Source organism: Mytilus trossulus, chromosome 6, assembly GCF_036588685.1.
Source record: "Mytilus trossulus isolate FHL-02 chromosome 6, PNRI_Mtr1.1.1.hap1, whole genome shotgun sequence".
In the NCBI taxonomy this organism is placed as follows: Eukaryota; Metazoa; Mollusca; class Bivalvia; order Mytilida; family Mytilidae; genus Mytilus; species Mytilus trossulus.
Genome location: NC_086378.1, coordinates 38269171 through 38288117, shown reverse-complemented (window position 1 = coordinate 38288117; position 18947 = coordinate 38269171). Strand labels below are relative to the sequence as shown.

General features: G+C 31.3%; 1 protein-coding gene across 1 annotated transcript in view; it reads right to left on the bottom strand.

The window, feature by feature from the left end:
• LOC134721299 (inositol 1,4,5-trisphosphate receptor type 3-like) overlaps positions 1–6874 on the bottom strand; it is an 85216-nt gene extending 78342 nt beyond the window's left edge. Inside the window, exons 1-2 of the mRNA XM_063584183.1 lie at positions 6678–6874; positions 4351–4477 (exon numbers count right to left, since the gene is read on the bottom strand). Of these exons, the coding sequence (XP_063440253.1) occupies positions 4351–4457 (107 nt within the window). The 5' untranslated portion in view covers positions 4458–4477; positions 6678–6874. The remainder of the gene's footprint in view (positions 1–4350; positions 4478–6677) is intronic.
• Positions 6875–18947: the final 12073 nt, after the last annotated feature.

Here is an 18947-nt window from a genome sequence, read left to right as displayed (position 1 = left end):
TGTATTATTTTTTCAATTTTCAGTTGTAGTTCAACGAGCCAAGGTTGTATGCAATTTTGTAGCAAAATCTGCGACATAGCCCATTTACTGTTCCTTTACCTTAAGGTATTCGGCCCATAATTAGCCAATATACAACAAGCAAAATAATTTACATTTTTATCAAGGATTGTAAGAAGGGGGGGTCTAAGAGTTCTTACTATGAAATAAAAATCCGCAAAATATTTGAAATTAACAGCAGAGCTGGGTTACAGTGCCCCCCTTTTTTGTCCTCAAATGCCAAAAAAGGGGTTCAAATAGTATGTAATTTTAAGAAATCTATATAGTATAATTTACTAATCTATCTTTTAAAAGAAATCTTATCATGCCAGAAAATACAGCAACTAGTCGTCACAGGTCAAACGTTGACGTCATTCGATTTATGACGTCACGCCAGGTATGCGATACGGATTTTGCTATGCGTTAAGGGGTATGCGATACGGGTTTAGCTATGCGATACGGGGTAAGCGAATCAGGGTAGGTGATACAGACTGGAAAAAAGAACCTTTATTAGAAAGACAAAATTGCTGTATTTTGTACTAAATATATGATAAATTTACGATATTGTCAGGTTTTATGGACTTCAACCTTTTTAAATGTACATTAGTTCTGTGTGTTTTTTTCATACTTTCTTAAATGATGGGTTTTGTATAGTGAGATATTCTATGTTGATCTAAATTTTTACAGAATATGGTCTTTGAACATAGAAAGCAGATGAAGTTTGACATTGGCAACATCCTTATGATATCGGTATTGGATTTACATGCTACCTGTTATATATCTTAGTCTAAATTATTCAATTCTATCTTGCAGACCATTGAAGAGCTACTTTTAGAATGAATAGAATTTACAAAAAAGAACACTCAAATTGTACAAGACAATATATAATCCCTACAAAATGAGAGACAAGAAAAGATGAGCACACAATTTATAATTAACACAAGGTATCATTATGCATAACCAAGATAAATTGTCGTCCGATAATATTTTCTCATTGCCAAAATCAAAGTTGTCGTTATTATAGGACTAAAAATAACACTTTAATTTCAAATGTATACGGATTTGCAAATGAAAGTTTCAAGTTTACCCAAATCTTTTTATTTTCCACTTAGTAATTATAAATTAGTTTGAAACATGCTATGATGACATATTTGATGGTAAATTACTTCCATTGGATCAAAGAAGAAAAATGCCTTTGTGATGTATTATAGCCTATGTTTTCTTAGTCACATATAACGTATTCTAATTTCTGTTACAATTTTGCATTTAGATATGAAGTTCAGTAATATACAAAATATCCAAGTGACGTAAACATTTGCGTATCAAATTTGTATTGGACAACAACAAACAGAATGATAAGAGTATTTTCTGCTTTCTAATACTCAAGTGTATTCTACAAAGGGGAGATTATAACTAATTAACTAATGTTTTCTCTGATGCTACAATAAAAATTGTACACAAAGCGCACATTTTGTAAATAATATTCGTTTTATCTGTAACGAATAATGTTTTGTTCCAGTAAGTTGCAATATATCATGATAATTACATGTATGTTTGATCCTATTTTGTACATAGGCGATAAGGGCATGAAAAATACTAGTAGAGGAAAAGCACGTATTAATAATTGTCATTAGAAAAGTGCATGGTTAGGTGCTTGTAATATTAACAAAATTGAAATACTTAGGAAAACAAAATAAAAATTCTTAAACAACAGAAAAGAAATAAAATAAAGGACATTTGAAATTATAGTCTTATCAATGAATTCAACAGAATTGCATATTTTCAATACGAGGAAACTAAATGTAGAAGTTTGTTTCGACAATCTTGAAATTATTAAACGTGTTTTTTCAATTTTTTACACCACTGGGTCGATACCTCTGCTAGTGGACTATCAGTCCCCGAGGGTATCATCAGCTCAGTAGTCAGTACTTATGATTAGGTACTGAGAAGATTTAACAAACTTGACTTAAAATTTCCGTTTATAAATTTTGAAATTATTAAGAAACTAAGGTTTCAACTCCCTCAGGCAAAGTTGGCTTTAGATGGATTTGGCTCATACTTTTAGGTATTTCTGATATGTTGCTCTTCAACAGTTTCGGTACTAATACATCTTCGGATTTCAAATGTTTGGCTTGGAGCGTTCTTGATGAAGGTAAATCCAGAAAAGCGCTTCGGACGCAAGAAATTATGAAACGTGTGATATTTTGAATTGGTTATTGGGAACTTATTGCATCGCGCACATCCTATTAATCTAGAGTAAAATATCTTCTCTATATCTTGATATAATCCTCGAAATCGCCACATATGGACGACCTCATACTTAAATCTATGAAAACGTGATGATTTCATATTTCTTATTGTCAAGTTCCCATACATAGCAAATACTGAACTCCGAGTAAAATTCAAAACAGAAAGTCCCTAATCAAATGGCATAATCAAAAGCTCAAACAATCAAACGCATGGATATCAACTGTCATATTCCTGACTTGGTACAGGCATTTACTTATGTATGTTACTTTAGTTTTCCTTCCGCAGTTCTTGACCAATACCTTCTTATATCTTCAACCCTTTCAGATTTCTTGCAAGTTATCAGTTATAGTTTTACAGAAACTTTTCTTTGAAGTTTTCTTAATGTTACAGTTACGATGCGTAGAGTTATTTAATTGTTATCAATGTACCGCTACAGAATAAACAAACAGTTATATTATCTCTAAGAAAGCCAAACAATTTATGTCTGTTTGATAACATTACATCGTCTAATGTAAAGAATCACTGGTATAAACATTGAACACAACTGAGATAGACAAGAAATAACTTTCATCCAAATTAATTTTGACATTTAGATCAAGTTTGAGCATGGATATTTGTTAACCCAACGACTTTTACAAACACCGATTTGATTTGTTACCAAAATTGTTTACATACAGTATCGACAATATGTTATATATCATTAGTTTCCAAACAAGCCACAAATAGTAAGCGAAATAAGTGGATCTAACAATGATGGAGCATGAACTTCAATAAAACTGAATGCTAAATGTGTCACTTGATGGCCGTACCTAAGAAGGAATTGAATGTTTTGATATTATACCAAAGAAAAATTAAGCATAGTGCCAAGTTGGTTATTTTTTTAAGATGCGGCTAAAAAGGGCATGTATGCCTTTAGTGAAATTTAATGTTTTAAATGATTTTTTACATTTTTTGACAAATGAACTCAAAGTAAGTAAGTTAGAGACCATAAATAAACTAGGGTTTCAACTCCTTCAGGCAACAGTGACCTCAGATGGTCCCTTTGGTTATATAGGTCATCAACTATTGGGATTTGTTTACTTTTATATATTTGACTTTGAGAGTTCCAGATGAAAGGACCGATGAAGGTAAATCAAGGAAAGTGCTTCAGAAAATGAAATTTATAGTGTGTTTTAATTTTGTACAGTATTGGGTAGATACTGGTTCGGGTGGGCTTTCAGTCCCCAGGGGTATCATCCTTTAAGAAGTCAGGACTTCGGTACTGACATAATTAATATCAAACCTTTCTGAAAATTTCAGTAAATTATATTTTGAGTTTATGAAGAAACTGCTTTTCCAGCTCCTACAGACAAAGTTGACCTTATATTGATTTGGTATTTTTATAAGTATTTCTTTTTTCGATTTGTGTACATTATAAGCTTTCAAATACATTCAACGTTATTTCGAGTCGAAGGGACCGTATTCGACTTATCCGAGGTTCGACTTATCCAAGTCGAGTGTGTCGACATAAATTTGAAATGAATGAATTACGGCATGAAATTTGCCCAATTAGACATTCTAAACACTGTGCCTTTTTATATGACACGTAATGACTGTATTTAATCTCCCTCACGAAATTTCAACACAAAACTAGACATAAAACAGTCACAAATAAAAGTAATACGCAAAAACTCCTATAAATTATGAAATCGGAACGAATTTTAAAAAGATTTCGAAAGTTCGAAGGTTGTCTGTGTTTGCATTCAATAAATATAAAATGATCATAAAAGAGCTTTGGGCGCATGAAATTCATAACGTGTGGTTTTCCTTTTTATAGATTAGGGTCGATTCCGCTACTGGTTGGATATCAGATCCCGAGGTTATCATAAGCACACTATTCAGTACTTCGGTACTGACATGATTTATAAAAAAAACTTTCTAAAATTGTCAGTTTATTATAAAGAAACTTAGGTTTTAACTCCCTCGGACAAATTTTACCTTTTATGGATAACTAAAGTGATCGGATGAATTTGGCATACTTTACATATTTGACTTGCAAACACTACATAAAAACATATCTTTTACCTTGATTGGACACTGTAAGCATATCCTTCTGTTTCTACCGAGTATAACGCAATCTGGTCCCCTACACACAGGTATTCACCCATCTGGTGATTTGTCATCAACATCATTTTGTCTTTTTGAAAAATACCTAAAATATAATATAACGATTACTGACACAGTTGGAAAAACGAGATTTTGAATGCGTATACAATAAGAGATACAAGTGTCCACTATATATTTGAGAAAGGAAATGGGGAATGTGTCAAAGCGACAACAACCTGACCGAATAGCAGACAACAGCCGAAGGCCACCAATGGGTCTTCAATGTAGCGAGAAACTCTCACACCCGTAGGTGTCCTTCAACTGGCCCCTTATAAATATGTATACTAGTACAGTGATAATGGACGTCATATTAAACTCCGAATTATAAACAGGAAACTAAAATTAAAAATCATTCAAGACTAACAAAGGCCAGGGGATCCTGACATGGGACAGGCGTAAAATTGCGGCGAGATTAACGATGTTTGTGAGATCTGCTTAGATACCACAAAATTGACGAATAAACATCATGTCGCCGTCAACTTTGTATTCATTTAGACCAATTTCCTGTATTGAAATGTGTATCATTGGTAATGTTTAAATATTCAGCTCAGGTATATAAACACATTTTGATATGTCAGTAAAGTACAAATGTTTAGTTGGGATAATAAACTTAGCTTCAATCTTAAATAATGAAATATGAACAAAACATATCGCGTATATGACACGCCTTTCTGATTTAATCTAAATCACACACGCTCAAAATTAAATATTTGTGTAATCAAAGACATAAAAAAAGCGAAAAGAGACCTTAAAACAGCCAGGCCACCTTAATTTTTAAATGTTTCATTTATTCATTTTTAAATATGATCAATAATACTTTTTTATGTTATTTCTTAGTGTCAACTGTTTTGGTCCTTAAGCATTCTCGGCTTTAGAATATTGGGCATGGAGCGTTCCTGATGAAGGTTAACCCAGATCAAAACCGCTTCGGAAGTATGGAATATTTAAGCGTGTTGTTTTTCATTTTTAAATACACTGAATTTACAACAAAAAGATATTATTTGAATCAGGCCAAAATCGAATCATTGGTTCCATATTACCTTTGTTAAGAAGTTCAAAAATTGTTATTACATAAACCAATAATGTTTTGGGCTTTGAATTTGGTGACATCATCACATTTTTATTGATGCAGGACAGGTGTTAAGCATCATTTTATGACCGTCCTGATTTTTTAATGCTTTATGAATTGGAAAAGATGAACAGTTGCAACCAGGAGGTTTAGATTTGAAAAGTCATCAATATCGAGATCCATAAAAACGGTTTTGTATCGCTTTTCAAACGCGCTTATTTTTACTTAACTTTTTTATTCTGATTTTTAACATGTTCGATAGTCAACATGCGGGAAAAAAGTAAAAACACAAAAATACCGAACTCCGAGGAAAATTCAAAAGGAAAATCCAAAATCAAAAGGCAAAATCAAAAGTCAAAACACATCAAACGAATGGATAACAACTGTCATATTCCTGACTTGGTACAGGCATTGTGTTATTTAAATACAGATTCTTTTATTCTAACTAAAAAAAAGTGTTAAATTGATATTCTAAATATTTATTGCTAAAATGTGTCTTGTGTTATTATTTTGTTTTATAGATCGTTAGTGCAACTGTTGAATTTCATATTCCATAATCGACGATCGTAGGAGACTAATTATCTTTAATAACACAGGCCAGACTTTTTGGTAACGTTTATCTGCTAAATAACACCAACTCGATATGGCTAAACTACATTAGAAATTCAAGATTGTTATGAAGTCTATTATTCTCAGTTTAATTGTAGCTTAACTAAACTTATTTTTGGATTATATCGGTGTTGTATGTATACTTTAACCTATACTGGTTTACTTTTTAAATTGTTATTTGGATGGAGAGTTGTCTCATTGGCACTTACACCACATCTTCCTATATATATATATAGTATGAGATAGATAGTTAAATAAAAGAGGAACTAAATACAGTATATAACATAGTTTCAATATAAGACTTTTCTGAACTTCAAGAAATGACCATTTTGATATACAAAAAGATTAAAGCAAATTAGTTATTCGGAAGGAAATTCATATTATTGAAATTCATGATAAAAACATGTTATGTGACTTTGAACAAAATTATGACTGACGAAAACAAATACAGTTACATTAGATGGGACTTGCTAAATTTTGTTATCAAAAATAAAATTACTGACAATAAAGTACAAATTAAAAAAAAATAAAAATCGTTAGAAGTATTTTTTCTTAAAAAAGAACTTACCCAATTTGTAACAACTATGTATATTCCATTCCTATTTCCATAAAATATCTTTTCATCTTAATTAGTTCTTCACTTTTAGAGTAATGTTTGATATCATTGTGTACCAACAGAAAACGCAGAAAACGAAACAATAAAATTGAACTATCTCTATACAACGTATTAGACTATTGAGCTTAATTAGATTGATCACACGCCTTGGGATGTCCTATTCGACACAGAGCCTGCCTTATACATAATGCATCTTGTAATTACTTCAATATCAAAGTGGATTAATGCATTTGCAGCAACCATTAATTTATTTTCAATAAAATACATTTCCAAGTATTTTCTGTTTTATTGTAGATATGTTTTACTTAAAACTTAAACTAACTTATACTAACAGGACATGAAACCGATTCGAGGTTATGTCAAGATACTCAATTAAACGATTATTTAATATTTCTAATTATCGGTAATTGCATGGTGTCGAGGTATCTGAGCAACTAGCCATTTTTTAATATTTGATTTATTGATATGTTTTATTGTATCATAATGATTCTAGACTCCTCAGGTGATAAAACTGAGGAGGAGGAGTACTCACAACTTAAACCAACTCGTCAACAATAAGGATATGAGTCAGAAAAGTATAAAGTTTTTACTATAAACTTGAATTGGTGTGTCATAGAACTTATTCATGTATGAAATATATGACAATCCTATGAAATGCAAAGATATAACAATGTATCTCGGGAATAGCGTTATTATTGTCCTCACTTTGACATTTGGTTGTTTCAGACCATAATGCAATTTGGTAAAAGCGAAAACCGAAATATTGTGATCTAATATACCTCGGGTAACGGTTTCGAAAGCGTATCAAAATGTTGTAATTGGATAAGTATATCTTAAAAAATAAAATTCAACGCTGGGTTGGGTACGAACATGAAATTATAATTATGAAAAGGTGAATTGCTAGAAAATCTTTTTTTTGTTATATATTATATAAATGGAAAATGTCGATACATGTTAAATGATATTTTTACTTCACAATCTTAACAGATAATTGAGACGTATTATAGACACTTAAATTACTTTTCAGTCAATCCCGTCCTTGTGAGAGTTTCATGATTAAAAAAAAATTGTTCTGTCTGCTACATCTGAGAGTTTCAAAGAATCTTATATTTTATCATAATAAAATTCAGAAGAAAATTTTATTTTCTATCTTTTTTAATAATTTTGCTGAATTCATAACATATATTTTTACCAAAATATTTACCAGCCGTCTATCATATAAAACGAAAAATTGTTAAATCAGTAAAAAGTTTACGACCTGTATCAGATTGGAGGATTCGAGCGAAGGAAACAACAAAATTCCATTTTCATGTTTGCATTATAATCTAAGATAATGTATACTATTACATGACAATATGAAGTATAATGGTAATCACATAGTTTATATCAATCGATTTTACTGTCTCAAATTTAAACTAATGAGTGTATACAAGTCGTCAAAAATGTAAGTTTCAGAGTTTAAAGTTAAACAATTGCCGTTGTTTACATACAAAAGATTTAAGAAAAATATTACAGATACTGATAGATACCAAAAATACAGTGGGGGTCTTATTTGGGTGTAATCATGCTGTGGGATAGGTCTTTTTTTTTGTAAGCATAACATGTGAAAAGAGAAATTATTTTGCGTGAAAACTGGAATTGAAGGCGGACGTTACGTGAAATTACAAGGGCCTATTATTATACTGATAAGCAAGATACGAGATCCGGACAAGACAATAAGCAAGGTCCAGTATTAGAGTGTTACACCCTCTCCACTCATAAGAGGCAGCTTATATTTGCATCAATTTCAGGAAAGACAATGTTTTTTCAAATGGCCAACTGTATTAAGAAAGAGCAATGAATTAAGCTCTACTGTCGTATACCATTTCCTAGTGTCGTTCTTTATGTAAAAAAAAAGGAACGAAAGATACCAGAGGGACAGTCAAACTCATAAATTGAAAAAAACTGACAACGCCATGGCTTAAAATGAAAAGGACAAACAGACAAACAATAGTACAACTGTCTTTTTTTTTTATTGAAGTTATCATTACTATTCCTAATACTCTACGAAACTATTTCTATATTGTTACAGCTTTGACTTGAGTGTGTTGGTGTTGTCTGTGTGATATGCTAGATTTTGATTTGTAGGAGTGATTTGAAACGTGTACACTATCCAACTACCTTGTTTGCCAACACTTTTTTGGAATTATTGGAAGGTAAAATGTTTTTCGACAAACAAGTGAAAGATTGTTTGCTCTTTTTTTTAAATACCTTAATCAATTTTCACATAATATGGTAAGTAATTAGGATTGTATTGATGAATCTTAGAGAATTATGTACAAACCAATCAATAATCAATCAATTAATTAATAAATCAGTTCAAAGTCTTGTATGTGTCTTTGCTTAGCTGGCTTAATTCTAGAATTTGCAAACAAACAAATAATGCTACGTGAAATCTTGCTATGTTACGCTGGTAATTGATATTTATCATAACCTCATGAAGACTTTATAATTGGCTTCATCTATAGACATATATATCAACTTATTTGTATGCTCTTACTTGACCTGTTATTGATTTCAATTACAGTTAAATACAACGTACGTCAATACAAGAATAATATTGAATTAAAACTATTTGTGGGAAATTGTAGAAAAATATAATGTAAGAAGAATAAAAAACTGAGTTTATACAATTGTGTTTAGTTTTTATTTAATATTCTACCAACGGTTTCATTTAGCTATAACCCAGTTAATGAAGAACTGTGTTGACGTAGATTGGTACTTGTAGTAGTTATTAAATCATTGTGTTAATCGGACATCATTGTATAATAAAAACCCTCGCTAATTTCATGATGCAAAACTAAAATACGCTTATAATCGTTTGCAACACGTGAACAGTTCAATACTATAATTTAGCTGAATGAATGTTGAATATGATTTCTCTGCGGGTCGGTTACGTGCCCTGGCACATTTCTTCTAACTTTAAAGACTCGTACTTTTTTATGAAGGGTATAAATCTTTGTAAATGCTTCAATTGATCCTGTCCAATAAAAATCTTATAATGCTTATTTTTATGAATAGCGGTTCATTAAGTACGAGATAAATGATGCATTGTTATCATGCAAAAGAAAGTTTAATTGAATCTTTACTCTTTATAACGTTTAAAACAGTTTTTAAAAGAAACCTTAAAGGTAACATTATTTTCTGTTTGAGTTACTCTTTTGCTTCGCTTAATCTTTGATTTCACGCTTAATCTTTGATTTCACGCTTAATCTTTGATTTCACGCTTAATAGTTTACATAACATGATAACGTAATATGCACACTATATTCTTGAAACTTCTTTGTAATTCTTTTAAAGTTTTGTGTCTAAACAGAGTTAAAGCTAGATAATTATGCAATATTAATATAACATAAACAATTAAATGTTTACTTATGTTGGAAAAAAGTTGCATGCTCATGTTATCCTGCAGAATATGCATACCAAGCTTACAACGGTATGAGAAGCAATCCCATATTGTAAGACCAACAGCACCAAATGTAGTCGTTGGGATAATGTTGCTTTGGTCATAGGCAGTTTTATTTTCCCGCCAAACTCGTAGACTGTCGTCTGCTGGACGTACCAGTAACCGATTCTTATCTGATCAATGCATTTTTGCCAGCTTCTCATGTTCCAGCGACGATGGTCATTAGACCATTGAAACCATATAATACGGTGTATGGCTGTAAGTGCAAGTCTCTTGCAACACGACGTGCTCTTATGTTGCCTCTTTAAAGTCGACGGATCAATGTGCGAACACTAACACGACCACCTGCAGCTGGAGACCAGTGGTGTCTAAGCTACTTGGTAGTGTAAATGGGCTGTCTTAAACTCGACGAATAGCAGTCCGTCAGCACAGCAGGAATTTAAATGGGGTCTTCTGGACTTTTCTTTATCATTTATAGTTCCTGTGTCAACATGTTAACATTGAAAAGGTTACCTATGCACTCAGTACTCCTTCCGTCATTTGATATGCAAAATGTTTGCCAACGTTTAGCCACAAAATAACTATTACACAATGATTTGATGAAGGTCAAATTTCACCTTTACGCGTGACAAAAGGAATGTGATTTAAAAGTATTGAAACAGTGTATTTGTAAAAGTGCAGATGACTTTTGATTATACTTTACCGGACGGGTTTAACGGAGTTTTTTTTTATCTTTTTGGTCGTAATGAATTTCCTTAGTGTATGTTAAAGGCAATTTATAACACAAAATATCAATTTTTTTTGGCAATAGTTTCAAACATATTGCCAGTTATATTTAGGTGGTGGTTAACTTTTGGTGGACAGTATATCTTTATTTTTTTTGTATTAGTGGTTCTAGCATCAATTTTTTTTTTGTGGTTGTAATTATATCTTTTTTTCTATTCGTATGTAAAAGTTAAGGTAATTATTCACCCTGTTCATTTGTATGATTTTAGTTTCAAGCAACTATGTGCACAGGATTTATGTGTTTTACACAGTTGGTTCGACAGAAAGGCCTGCATAGATAGTTCCACTATTACAAACACAATTCCATAAACATATACATGTAATTGTTAAGTACATCAAATAACATAATTAAAAACCTGATCTTTATTTATATTCAAATTTTTGAAATTTACCAATGACGTTACTTTTTATGGCGTTGATCTGTTTGTATCACAGACACAAAACTTCGTAATTACATTAAGCTGTTTTTGTGAACCGTCCTATATTTATTTAGTTATTCGTTGTTATTCTGGGGTTAACATGTCGAACTGTTCTCTAATATTATTTATTTATGTATTTCTCTGCCTTTGGTGTTTTTGCATTTATATTTATTGTGTTCCCGTCATGTAATATAATCCTTTGCGGAGTATATTTTACAATGCCATCAAGCGCGAAGGTTTTTCTAGCCCCTAACTAGGTTCAACCTACCATTTTTTCTCAAAATATCCTGTACCAAGTCAGGAATGTGGAAGTTGTTATTTAAAAGGTATGGTATCTAACTATAAATGGCAACTAGTCTAAACAGTTATGAATAAATTTTAAAAGTTCGTTTCAATGAAGGATGTATTTTCCTCTGTTTTTTGTTGCACTTCTGTGTTTTGTTATTTCGTTGTTTTTCTCTTATAGTTGAAGTGTTTTAGTCGGTTTTATTTTGAAACCTTGTTTTGTTTTCTCTCAATCTTTGTGTGGCTTTTGAACAGCGGTATACTACTGTTGCCTTTGTATATTGTATTAGAATGTGATTTCCTGATTTGGATGATTATGTGCCTTCTATTTTTGATGGTGAAACGTTATATGAACTCATACAAACATACCAATGCATACAACACACATGACATAAGCACAGTAGTGAAATTGAAGATGCTCACTGTCATAATTTTAAGCTACATTTAATATCCTACGACAGATCTGTACATATAAATCAAAACTGTTTTAATTACACAATGTTGGAAATATGTAACCTGAATATCATGTGGGTGAAAACATAGTATGATATCACATATGTAATTGTCTTTCATATCAAATATATCGTACAATGAATTCCTGGGGGACTTTCAGTTTCCAATGATGAACAAACCTATTTTTCCTAATGAAGTTGAAACGTACAAACAAAACAACAAAAAGTATCAATATAAATGCACAACTTTTTATGTCATTAAAGTGCCGATGTACTTATTTGCATACTAATGTCAAATGATATGATTCGCGTTCTCCCAATACACTGTCATCATTTTAGGTTTATATTAACTTTGGTGCAAGTTTAATTAGTTTAAACATATATATTCTAATTGATTGGTAAAAAGTTAATGCAACTTATATTAATCCCTTTCCACTTTGCGGGTGCGAGTGCTGCCTTATATCGGCTTTAGTCTGTCCTATTTCGAAATATACAATGGTGTATTGTACGTGCATGAGATATGGATCTCTCTCTTAACACGACATTTACGACCCCTTCCGAAGGTTTATACTAGTATATATAGTTATCAAAGGTACTAGGATTATAATTTAATACGCCAGACCCGCGTTTCGTCTACATAAGACTCATCAGTGAAGCTCAGATCAAAATAGCCAAACAAGTATAAAGTTGAAGAGCATTGAGGACCAAAATTCCAATAGGAATATCATCGTTCCTCAAGACCATACTCGCAAATGATGGTTAGGGAGATCCAAAAATTCAGTCCATAAAAGTTAAGCTGAAATTTGAACAACTATCAAATTGAAAAACGCAATCAATTGCCCATGTATAACCACTTCAAAACTTTCAAAATACAAGTTAACCTTTAGTATTTCAATCGTTTGAAGCTGCAGAAGGTTTATAGTCACGCTTTTGTTTTCACTGTAAAGCTCACAGTTGCACGGTATTTTCTTAATTGACCATAAAACATCGTTCAATGATTTGTCATGAGGAAAGCATAACGCATGATTATATATTTCAATGTCAGGAATTCAAGATTAAATCTAAATAAACATCAGTGATTACACTTTAGAAGCAGTCATTAATACTGGACGAGGTCGTATTATTTTTTTATCAATTAATCTAAAAGTATTAAAGTTAGGAATGACCACTTACATTTTCACAAATATGATGGATTATTATTTAATACCCTATTCTGGATATAAGATGTTTTACTTTTTTTTTTACAGAAAAATGCCAAAATACATTTGACGCACGGCTACGCCAGGTAAAACTATTGTTTATCTTATAAAAAAAGGGGGAAAAATCAGTCTAATTATAAATCTAGATTTACAATTGATTCCCAAATAAAAGTAGTATTGCAAATAAAATTAAAAAAAGTTTGACCTGTCTATTTTTGGACATCAAAATTCAATACACCACTGGGGACCTGTCACTGCTGGTGGACGTTTCGTCCACGAGTGTATCACCAGCCCAGTAGTCAGCACTTCGGTGATGACATGAATATCAATTTTATAAATTTTTTGATACTAAACTTTAAATTTTTCGAAAAAGTAGGAATTTTCTTATTCCAGGAATAGATTACCTTAGCCATATTTGGCACAACTTTTTGACGTTTGGGTCCTCAATGCTCTTTAACTTTGTACTTGTTTGGCTTTATAACTTTTTTTTAACTGAGCGTAACTGCTGAGTCTTATGTAGACGAAACGCGCGTCTGGCGTATTAAATTATAATCCTGGTACCTTTGACAACTGTTTACTGTCAATTTCGTCTACCTCACCAAAAATCTTGTTTAGCACTAGAATGCTTCTCAATGCAAAAATACAAATGTATTGAAGCTTAATATAGCTCAGATGTTGTAAGCACTTTTCAAAACACGGCTGAACCTTTTGAGCCATACAAAGCGTTTAGGGGGAGGGCTAAGATATCAAAAAACATGTTTAACCCCGCCGCCAATATTGCGCCTGTGCCAAGTTAGGAGCCTCTGGCCTTTGTTAGTCTTGTGTTAGTTCCTGTGTATAATTCGGAGTTTAGTATGACGTCCATTATCACTGAACTAATATACATATTTGTTTAGGGGCCAGCTCAATGACGCTTCCGGGTGCGGGAGTTTCTCACTCCTTTGAAGACCTATTGGTGGCCTTCGGCTGTTGTGTACTCTATGGTCAGATTGTGGTCGCTTTGACACATTCCCCGTTTCCATTCCCAATTTTATTGCAACTAATTTTAATCAAATATCGTACAATTCTCCATAATAAATCTTTATAAAATTTGACTAACTTACCATTTGTATTGATATCATAATAATAAGCCAAAATACATACATTTACAATATCAATTTTAAAAATTAGAATAAACCTGCATAGAATGTATGTATTTGACCATAAGCTACTTATTGAATACATGTGCATTAGTTTTCCAAAAGCTAGTAAAATCGTCAGTCGTATAAGTTTGTTATATCTCAATTTTTGTTTTGTAATTTAGAAAATATATTTTGATCGTATATCTTTTGAAGTCTCTGTAAAATTTATTCATAACTTTTTAGACTAGTTGCCATTTATAGTTAGATACCATACCTTTTATATTCCTTGAGACAGTATATTGACCTCTAGATGTCTTAGATTATCCGGTTCAAAGGCTTTATTCTGAATGAAGCATACTCTGCATTTTTTTATTCTTAATATTTACGGTGGTAATAGTGTACATTGATTATGTATATTACACCAATGTATTCAATCTTGACAAAATCTAATCTACGTAATTTGTTTGAAACAAATTATATAATATGCTTGATACAGAAATATGGCATTGATCATTCATTTGCAGTCAGGATTTCACTTCGTCAAAATAATCTCCCCATTACACTTCATATTTTTTCAATTGTTAACTTTGAATTTTTCGAAAAACTAAGGATTTTCTTATTCCAGGGATAGATTACCTTAGCCGTATTTGGCACAACTTTTTGGAATTTTGGATCCTCAATGCTCTTCAACTTTGTATTTGTTTGGTTAATAACTATTTCGGTATGAGCGTCACTGATGAGTCTTATGTAGACGAAACGCGCGTCTGGCGTACTAAATTATAATCCTGGTACCTTTGATAACTTTTTAATAAACTTATCATGGATACTAGGATTAAAATGTGTACACCAGACGCACGTTTCTTCTATAAAAGACTCATCAGTGACGAAGGAATAAATAGAAACTATTGTAGGGATGACCCGCTGTCAATTTTGCTCATGGAAACCGATGAATTTATCCACATGACATCATTACGCTCCTTACATGACAATTGTGTGTTTAAAAGACAAATGTATTTACTAGCTATAAAGCATACTATAAGGTCAAGTCAAAAACAATGGATAAAAGAGATGTACTCTATAAAATAAAACTGTTGTCCGGGCCTTATTTGAAAATTAATCACTAACAAGGTAAATCTTTAATCTTTCATTGGATTATATTCTTGTTGAATGCAAAAATCAAAGATCCAATTGTTTTTTGCATCAATCATAATCGTCTATGAAAATTTGTCTTTAACTTTCAAGTTTACAATTTAACATAGCTCCATACTTTCATTTGAACGTAATGTGAATTTAATATGCAATAAATCCTAAATTTTGCAACTCCATTTAACTTTCAAAAGCAATTGAAAAAGAGTTAAACAATTAAAATATTCACCTAGTCCTATGATATAAGACTTCGGAGGTTCATATCATTTACATTCAACGTTTTCATCGTTGTTTTTGTTATAATCAATGTTCGAGCTTTAACATTGATAGTAAAAACAAAATATCCGATAACATAACGTTGAATGTAAATGATATGAACCTTCTAAGTCTTATATTATAGCACTAAATATATAGTATCATGGCCAATTTACATTCTCCGATTAGGAGTTCAAATTCCATTGTTTATTATCACCTTGATATCAACTGTTTGGAAATCCGAAAATCAAAGGAATAATTTTAATTGTTTAATAAAAAGAATAGCTAAAGTTTACACAAAAAAAAAAGAATTACCAATGGAAGTTACAAAATGATAAATGAAAAAACCTGCTCGGATTCACACAAATACTTATCTGAAAATAAAAGCATTATCAGCATGTTATTTCATATCTTCTTTTGTGCTATAGGTTGAGAACCAAAGCGAGAATTTTAATTTTCTATTTTGAAGCTTATCTTCTGATGCAGCAACATTCAAGCAGTATCTGTATATTAAGTATTACCTAAAGTTGCTATAAAATGAATCAAAATAAAACATAAGAACGATAATTGATTTCATTTAAAGTCTAAACGTTTATGTAACAATGAATACCAGTAGATATAAATGCAAGAAAACTTGTTTCACTGCTCCTGTGTACTTTAAATTCAATGTTCACTGCATAGAAATATAAGGCAGCAGGTTTAGTGTACTGATATAACGTTTTATGATTTTCTTTTTCCCAAATGGCATTAGACCTTTGAAAGGTTATCAGCACATTTGGGATAACAAATACACCATGTAATATTTTTTAATTAGTGGTATGCTTAGCATTATAGAATTAGTCATTATATATATTTGACTTTCCATATAAAAAAAACCCTGTCTAGACCCACGTCAGTGATAACCGATTATCTGTGTACAATAAATCCTAGAGGATCATCTGTCCTGTTACTATGAGATGTAATGGCGCTGTTATTCATTGTATTGACATTTGCATGACATGGAATTCCTGGAGGACAAATAGATTTCCGCATTTTAAACCTTATCTTTCAAATTGCATCAGTTGGAAAAAAAGTTTAGAGTGTAGATAAAAATTAGTCAAAAAACCTTTCTTTTTCTTCTCTTTTTTTTCTTTTATAAATCTTTAAATAATTTAGATTTTACATTCTGCTTTTAAAGATTTAAACTTGTTATCATCTAATTATAACAATTCCGTTATATAAAAATATTGTAAATACGTATGCATAAATGCTGCTGTCAAATCAAATCAATGAAATGAAAACTCACAAACCTTCATTTTTAAAAGTCAAATGATGAACGCGATCCTGCGTTGATAAGCCTTCATTCTTTAATAATTGTATGTTCCTGCCAAACTGGTTATTTTGTTATTTGAAATAAACCTATGTTAAAAGACTGTAATGTTCAGAATGTTATTGCAAAAATAAACCCACCACAATTACATTATTAGTTCAGTATTAATCACCTCCGATTTTGCGACTCGTGTTTTGAATGGCACCACAGTTAAATATTAAATATTTGTAAGTCGAAGATGCAAATCCAATTGGCTTTTAAAAAAAAGTCAAACTACGAAATGCAGAAGACAATACAAAGTGACATAAGCGTTCTGAATATGAAAAGGATCGAACATTGTTAAGTTCTAAAGGCAATACTTTGTAACTCAGCTTTTATTTTTTAACCTCCAATATTCACCTTATGCATATGTGCGTAAGCAAAATCTTGTTGTAGGTAATAATTGTAACACACAGAGGTTTTGTAAATAGTATATAACATAGGAGGCTAGTCATAAACGTTAAAAAAATGTTTTTTCTTTTATTACATATCGAACGGTTTTACGTATGAGAAAATTAGATTCGATAGCAATCAGACCATTCTTAATTGTAACCTCTATCTACTTATTTTGTTGAAATTAACTAGTTCTAGTTGATTTAGAAATGTGATGTTTTACTGTATGTATACCTAGTCGTCTGGGAAATTAAGGTAATTGAGACCGTAAAGGAATAACGAGGTTTGCTTTATGACAATTAAAACAATGTATTAAGCATCACTCACGCAGAGATGTGACCATATAAATTAGTTAATTATTCGATAATGTCCTCACTACTTGAAATAATAGTTTACCAAAAAGTCGGTTATTCACTCCTCTGTTATTTTTGTGAATTGTTGAATGCAGACAGTAGTTTCTTCTTCCTTTTATAAATTAAGGTCGTCGGTACTGTACTATATAACAATTTAAGGTTTTTCTCCAAAAAAAATCATGTTTGCACATTTTTCTCAATTCTGTATGTTTTTACAGTCCATCTATTAAAAAAAAATTAAGCAAATTTTTCTCTTTTTTTTCTTGGCCCGTTGTTCTCTTTTCTATGAACACTATTCAGCCTCTCATGTATGTTATTCACTATTTGTTGCATTTACAGTTGCCTTTCGAAACAATTTTATATCACTCTGGAACTTTACTGTATGCTTAAACGTCGAATCTATCTGTCTTATTGCGCGAGATACGGTAATGTAATTCGTTTCTTTAATGGTATTAACATGCGATATAGGCTCACTCTATCATATTTTTTCAATGAACTGTAAACGAATTTGTAAATTTCTACTAAACGATTCCGAACGTAGTAATCTTTTTTTGTTGTGTGACGTGAGAAAGCAAGTCCACATGAAAGCAAGAAAATTGGATTTCATAATTGAATTTAAAACAAAGTAATAAGAACTGAGATGAAACGAATCACACGTTGGCAATGAAAATGAATCGTCTGGTTGTGTTTGGTTTACATAATGCAGAAAAGAAGTAAAGGAGAGAAACAATAAAAACAAAAAAAACATAGACTACAGATACTGTTCCATAAAAAATATTCAAATAATAAAACATGAATAAACATACAAGAGTAGGTACTAGTATATATAACATTCAGTGTATATTATCAAACAAATCCTTATCATAACTATTGATTGTCTTTCTTATACCAAAATGTTTTAAAAAAAACCACTTCCTTCTACTATAATGTTCGAATTTTACTTGATCAATATTATATAGATATAAGAAGATGTGGTATTAATGCCAATGAGACATCTCTCCACCAAGTTACAATTAATAA